The sequence below is a fragment of the Arvicanthis niloticus genome, unplaced genomic scaffold, assembly GCF_011762505.2.
Source record: "Arvicanthis niloticus isolate mArvNil1 unplaced genomic scaffold, mArvNil1.pat.X pat_scaffold_1393_arrow_ctg1, whole genome shotgun sequence".
NCBI classification, from domain to species: domain Eukaryota; kingdom Metazoa; phylum Chordata; class Mammalia; order Rodentia; family Muridae; genus Arvicanthis; species Arvicanthis niloticus.
The window spans coordinates 2,808-10,000 of record NW_023045366.1 but is presented as its reverse complement, the minus strand read 5'-3'; the positions used below and the strand labels follow the sequence as shown (position 1 = coordinate 10,000).

The following is a 7,193-nucleotide window of genomic DNA, read 5'->3' as shown; positions in this document are numbered from 1 at the left end:
AGGAAATTGTTTGCTTGAAGATTAAAAAGTGTTTTGATTATCTCTTAATCTATCCATCCATCCATCTTTCCTTCTATTCAGAAGCAAACTGTTCCTTAAAACACTGAATGAAATCTTTTAAATGTCAATATGAAGAAATGGCTTCTAAAGCATTTCCTGGAAATCACACCACAGTCAGAATTGTCTTTGGGACAATATTAAGCTTTCTGGTCCTCAGTTTAGTTCTTCCCTGTGCTATTTTTTCCTCCCCAAAAGGTAGTTAGCAGGTCTGGGGGTAAGTAGTTATTAATACAATTAGGAGGGAGAACAGAGGTTGACTTAGAATATGGAGCTGTTGACCCGCGTAGGGAGTGCTGACAAAGGATATGGGGCCCAGAGACTGCTCAGAGAGCCTTGTTTCCCCAGGCATGAGATGAATTGAGCCCCCTTGGGCACAGAGGTTCTAGACACTCTTGTTCAGCCACCAGGGGCATAGAAGAAAGCTCACATCTAGGCTTCATTGGCTCCATGGCCTCTGTCTTAGAGACTTATGCAGCAACAACTGTCATCATTTTGGAGGCAGATGACACTTGACTGGAAAGGCCTGTGAGCTCCTTGCCCCTGAGACTGCTAATGTTCTGATGCTGCAGCTGAGGCATGCAGCACATCAGACATGGTGCCATGGGGGGAGGGGGAGGAGCCTGGGAAAGATACAATAAGAAATGGGAGGGTACGAAGACCCGGGCCCAGGCACCTGGGCAGCTTCTGGTCTACAGGGACAACCCCTAAACCCCAACTTATGACACAAGCAAATGTTAGCATTGAATTTCCTGAAGAGTCATGGCCATGTCCACAGCAAGCTGATGTTAGAGTCTATGACATAGAGCCAGTGTACTCTTTAGGCACCAGATGGAGAGTGCCATAGGCCCATGTTACTTTTAGGAGCCCATGAAAAAGGTCTTAGTCTTATTTGGTAACAAGAGGAAAACCACGCTTCAGCTCAGAGTAATGTTTTGACCTCAAGATATCGCTTTTCTGGTGGCTCTTTTCTTCTCCCTCCCCCCCCCCCCCCATGTTGTTACAAGTCCCCACACAGTAAGTCTGCGGCTATCACAAGAATTGGACTGGTATTAATTCTCTATTAGAGGAGGAACTGGCCACAAAGAGGTAAAGTGACTTGCCCAACCACACATAGTAAGAAGCATGGCTGGGTTGTGGTCCCAGGTTCTAACATCTACCAAGCTGCCTGTCTGTCCACCCAGAATGGGCAAGCGCAAGGAATACCGTGAGCAGGAGAGGCTGCTTCCGGTCACATGCTATGCTCTTCCAGTCAGGAGCCTCCCTGTCCCTTAGCAACAGCCTCTTTATCCCCATCCTCCATACTGTCCTGACTAGATCAGTCCTGGCTCCTCGGGACTCCTGGATGTCCAGTCCAGATCTCACTCCTCTGCTTCTTCCAGAGCTTTGATCACTTCTTTAACAAATCATGTTCACCTTCAGATGAGTGGAGTGAGCCTGCACTTCACACATGAGCCACTGCTGAGCTAAGGAAAGCACACAAAGATGAAGTAAGACGTGCCTCCAATGCCAGCCGGGAAATGAGTGACTTACAGAGTTAGCATGTATGTGTCTGACCAGGGGAGAAGGCACGAGGGAAGAGCCTGGTGTTGCAAGACCTCTAGACCCAGTGCAGAGAGACAGGAGAACAGTGCAGGGCAGATGGAAACAGGAACCCAGGCAAGACCAGTGTTTGTCCTGTGGAAGGTATGTTGAGACATCTCAACTAGATTCCAGTGTTGTTGATAACACATTCCTGGTGTGTTGCAAGAAATATTTTAAAAGTGGCACTGACTTATAAATTCCAAGCCTCTAGAGTGTTGATTTTACCGGGTTACTGGGATTTGGGACCACTGACCACAGGGGTAGATGGATGGAAATGTGAGCAGAAACCCATGGTGAGAGAACCGCAATCAGTCGCTGCTGGGGCTAGCCTAGAGGTGGCGAGACCGCCAGAGCAGAGAGTAGCTGGGGATAGGATGAGAATGATCCCACTTTTTAAATATTTCCTGCAACACTGGTGGAAAGCACACATTTTTCTTGAAGCTACGGGACAAATACCAAATTGTTAGAAGTGACAGGCAGACTCCTGCCTAGTGTGCTACAGTTTCCCGCTGCTGTGCAGACCTCTTGAGGGAAGCCAGCCTACAGGGGAAAGCTTCAGTTTGGGACAATGGCTTCTGAGGGCTTGTGGCTAGTCTCCAAGCTTGTGGTGAATGTGGATCATTATGACAGGTATGTGTGGTGGAAGAGACACTGAGTTTCTGGTGTCCAGAAAGTGGGAATGGGGTGGGTACATTGAACTACTTCCTTCAGTGCGGCCTCTCCTCCTAAAGTTCTCTCAGTGGTACCATCAGCAGAGGATGAGTCTACAGCACATCTGGGGACATGAATGGTCCAAACCATAAGCCCTGCCAAGTCCTAGCTTCAGAGCCAGTACGGCGTGCCTCAGTCTCTGGTCTATCCCCATACTCTCTCACTTATGCTCTCTCTGTGTTCAGATACAGTCTCTGACCTGAAGAAGCCACACATGCTTAATGGGTACCTCCTATGCACAGCCCGTGCCTGTGGACCCCCAAGGGTGTGACAGCAGACAACTTGTGCCTGTGAAGCCCAAGTGTTCACAGCAGACAAACCACATCAGAATCCCTTGCCCTCACCGGACTCACAGTTGTAACTTTAAAATTCTTTAAATTAACAATAGCTTGGAAAACCCAAAACCAGCGAAGTGATCCACAGTCCTGTTGGCAGGGTGTGCTCCCAGCAAACAGAACCTCAGAGAAGTGAAGTGACTTGTCGAGTGTCCCACAGTAGGACACAGTGCCCTTTCTTGTCCTCCAGTCCCTCCCTACCTCCCACACATCTGTTTATTACATTTTCCCCAAAATTTTAAACACAAACTTCTATGTGCTTTTTATTTTAAATTCTGCTATATCCTTTAGGAAATCAGAACAGCTTCCTCGAGATCACCATGTTTTGTCTCCCCCAAAGCTTGGCACTCCCCATCGAGCGGAGCCCGAGACTGATTCAAAAGCCAGCTGTGCACAGCAAGCCTGCCCTCTGCTTCACTCCCTTCTCTTTCTGCTGCTGTGGAGCGTTTCCCTACATTTACACTATTCCTAACTTCATCTTCAGTGTGCACTCCACGTCCCTTCCCTCCCCATTTGTCGGTCACCAGCACTGGGGCATTCTGCTGAGTGTGCTGATGTGCCTTACTATGAAAGGAAGCATGTGCAAACATGGAAAACTTCACTTCCCGAAAGTCAGGACTGTATAGACAGGCCTGAGGCCTGGAGGGATGACAGCACTGCGGTGGGGAGACAGGGCCCGGGTAGCTCATCAGTGTCCTTATCATGCCTATGATTTCACAGCTAACATGTGTTTATGTGAAGCTGGCCAGATCAGTGCCCTGTGATGGTCATAAAGTGGAAAAGACCTCATTAATTTTGTGGGTTTATTTTCTCTGCCAACTAGTGCAGCCATTTGCCCTTTGACAGTCTCTGGTTAAATGTCACACATCACCAGCCCCAGCATGGCTCTGTGACTAGTCTACAACACATACTTAGAAATGCTGATTTTTTTTTTTTTTGAAATGATAAGCTTATACATTTGGTGATCAGATTGACTATATTCTGTGGTGGTGCTGGTCTCAGATTTAAAAAAATAAGGATGAGAAAACAACCACTTTAACATCGAGTGCCAAACTCTCTGGTCTTGATATCTTCATGGGTGATTTTAGATGATTATCAGCACCAATGAGCAATAGTTCCAGAACTTCTCTGAGAATCAAGGTCTATAGCGGCAATTGTTGTGGGCTGCAAAGACGCTACCTGCCCATGGCTGGGCATGGCAGATAACTTCCATTTGGGACTCAGGCTGCTGTTTCTCTGGCTTCTTGCTGTGGGAAGTGAAGGGGAGACTAAGGGCAGGTGTGCTCCTCAGGTGTACAGTAAGAGCACACAGGAGGAAGCAGCCAGGGTCCTGCTGGGTTATCATGGGACATTTAGCGTATCTACACACACTGACAGTCATCACCTTGGGATGAGTTCCTTACTCTGCCCCAGCTTCCTACCATGGCATAACAAACTCACCAAGAAGCCTCAGGAGATGAGCAGATTTTACTAGAGGCATCATGGGAAGGGAGAGAAGAGTCCCACAGCCATGCTCAGTGATCTTCCCATCAGAAATACTTGTTCCACTCGTGTTTGCCACCAGGCTCCTTAGTTCTGACTCTACACTGACTACGAGAAACTCCCAGGTCCCACAGCACCAGGTGTCTTGTCCCTTATACTTCCCTTGGGAATTCCTGCATGGTCTCCCACTCGGTATCACAGAACCCCCTCCTTTAATTTTGGGTTGTCATATCTTTCTACTCAAGGTCAGTCAAAGCATTCTCTGTAGGTTCTCACACTGTCCTTAGAAAACTGCAGGGGAATTTAGAAAACTGCAGGGGAATTTTACTAACAGTTTGTTTCCCTTGTCACAAACTTCCTTTCTACAGTCTGACAAATACTTGCTTTATCATCACTTATCATGTTGATCAAGTGCTAGAGGAATAAAATTGGGACTATGTCTAGCCAGTCTCTCCCTTGGAATGAATGGCAGCCGGATCCTGAGGAAGCACCTTGCCCTCAGTATAGTCTAGAGCTGAGACAGACCCATGGCTAGAACATGGGTGATTTCCAACCCACTTTTCACCAGCTACATTGTCTGAGGCTCAAATGAACTGAGACACTTTCAGACTTAGTGAAGCCCAAATGCTCCATTAAGAGGGAACTTGGGAGTCCATCCAGACGAATTCCTTACTCTACAGGGGCTGAGGGGAAACTGCCTTGTGTCTGTGGCCTCAATCCTAAAACACAGCAGACAGACAGGTACTGTAGTCACATACACTCACCTGATGGGTATTATTTCCAGGAACATATACAGACTTAAACTGTCTCATGAGATTCCTAGCTCCAGCAATCTCCCGTAGAGCCAAGAAGACATCATTCACAGCACTTTGGGATTTGGGCAATGTCAGGTTAATTGCAGAGTCACAGCCTGAAACAGTCCAGAGATATTTTCATAAGTGAGCAAATCCTTAAAGTAAGTTTTCCTCTTTACTGCGTGAGCTCAATTTAACAGTCTGGAATTCCTTTAACTCTGTTTCCCCTGGCTGTTCACTAACTGGGCTGTTCACATCACCCCTGAGCAATGGGACATGACGAGTGTGAATGCTTCTGACAGAAATGGGACTCAGAATTGCCTGGCACCACAGCCCCTGGCCCAGTCACTAGCTGTAGAGGCTTCATGGGGAAAACAGGCTCCCTGCAGGCTTTGACTCTCAGATACAGCCCTGGGAAACCAAGAGGGACACAAAGGAGCATGGTTGTGTGTGCTAGGATGGAGCCGTTGTCTGCACTACACTGACAGTTTCCAGAAGGTCTGATGGCCAGAGGAAGGGAGATGACAGAAGCCACACCAGCTGGGATGGGCAGGTTCGAAGTGGTTCACTGTGCTAAACAAGGTGCCAGGACCATTAAAAGGGAAGCAGCTTAAGCTGATAATAATAATAATAATAATAATAATAATAATAAATAATAATAATAGTGTCAATCACTGATTGACTGCTTTTCTTCTCTTCCATTCAGAAGAGAAATAATTGAGGATTAGACAGAGGGTCATAAAATACAGACATACTGAGAACATTCATCCTCAATTCTTAGATACACCTCGAATGTCAACTCTTTACCTCTCATGTGACCCCTCTGAGGTCCCAGGTACAATCTCTCTCTGTAGAGCATGAGCACACTGACAGGCAGGTTTTAGGTACTCCTGTGAGTAGGCACTGCCATGGTCTCACCATGTCTATGCAGTCATGCAGGCCTCACCTGCAGGGGTGGTAGTGCCCCGTGTGCTCGTGTGCTCTGCTGTCCACCTGGGACACCTACCCTTCTGTCTGTCTCTGTCACTATCTCTTCCTGTCTGAACTTTCTCTGGCTGTAGCAGCTTGCTGGGCCTTCCACTGGGCAGGCTAGAAGTGTTGGGCACTATATATTCACAAACCCTGCTTTCTCTACCTCATAGGATAATTCTAAGTGATGGCCTTCACTGCCATTCTACAGGCTCAGGAGGCCTGAGCACCAGCTGCCACACAGGAACCTGTTCATTAACATCATCTTCCTTCCTCTGCCAGAGCAGTCGGTGATCAGACACAGAGAGCCTGACCCATAGCAACTTTATCGACATGTAATCCACACACCATATAATTTTCCATTTAAAGTGTCCACCATAAAGAGCTTTCTGTATATTCAGACTCCAACCAAAATCCTACAGTTAAGTTTTGAACATCTTTTATCATCCCAACAGGACCCCAAATCAGTTTACAGGTGCCTTTCAGTTCTTCCCCTGGCAACTACCAGTCTGCTGTCTGTATGGATTCACTGACTGGACATTTCATCTAAATACACCACAGAAGACGTGGCCTTTGCAGCTGGCTTCCTGTATTTGCCCTTGTTCGTGCAGGATTCATCAGGCTGTGTGCATTTCATTTCTGTTTACTGCATAGCTATAGTGAATTTGACAGAATGGATACACTATATTCATGTGTCTGCTCAGGTACCCAGATTACCAAAGGCAGTTTCTCAGTTGATAGCATCTGGGTTCTTTCTGTCTTAGTTATCATTGATAATGTCAGTAGTTTTGCAAGGACATGTTTCCTGTGGACATGCACTTTCATTTCTCTGAAGAACAATAGATCCATAATTCCCTAAGGACTTTACATCCCCATCAACCCCCTGAGGGTTTCAGTTCCTCCACATCTTTGTCAACATTACTAATATCTACTTTCTTAACCATTTAGCTATCCTAATTGCCTGTGAAATAAGGAGATATTTGTCAATGTTGATAATCAACATTGTTGATCATCAAACAATCATATTTGGAAGGAAGAGGTAGAGTCAAACAATTTTAGACTAGACAGGGATGTTATCTAGCATACACCAAACCTATTCAAAGGACCCCAGCTGCATCCTCAGAGAAAAGGTGGTATGGGAATGGCTGAACCCATTCTCTTGATTAGTGTGTGACACTGTACATAATAACTCTTAGGGGTGAACAAAATTACCTAATAAATGTTTCCTGGTTTCCACAAATATCTGATGTGTTGCCATTAA

The 7,193-nt window shown here is 46.4% G+C and overlaps 1 protein-coding gene across 1 annotated transcript in view; it reads right to left on the bottom strand.

The window, feature by feature from the left end:
• Window positions 1–5,079, bottom strand: part of LOC117701594 (sec1 family domain-containing protein 2-like) — a gene marked incomplete at its 5' end in the record, with an annotated part of 30,447 nt that extends 25,368 nt beyond the window's left edge. Inside the window, one exon of the mRNA XM_034493180.2 lies at window positions 4,934–5,079. Within this exon, the coding sequence (XP_034349071.1) occupies window positions 4,934–5,079 (146 nt within the window). The remainder of the gene's footprint in view (window positions 1–4,933) is intronic.
• Window positions 5,080–7,193: the final 2,114 nt, after the last annotated feature.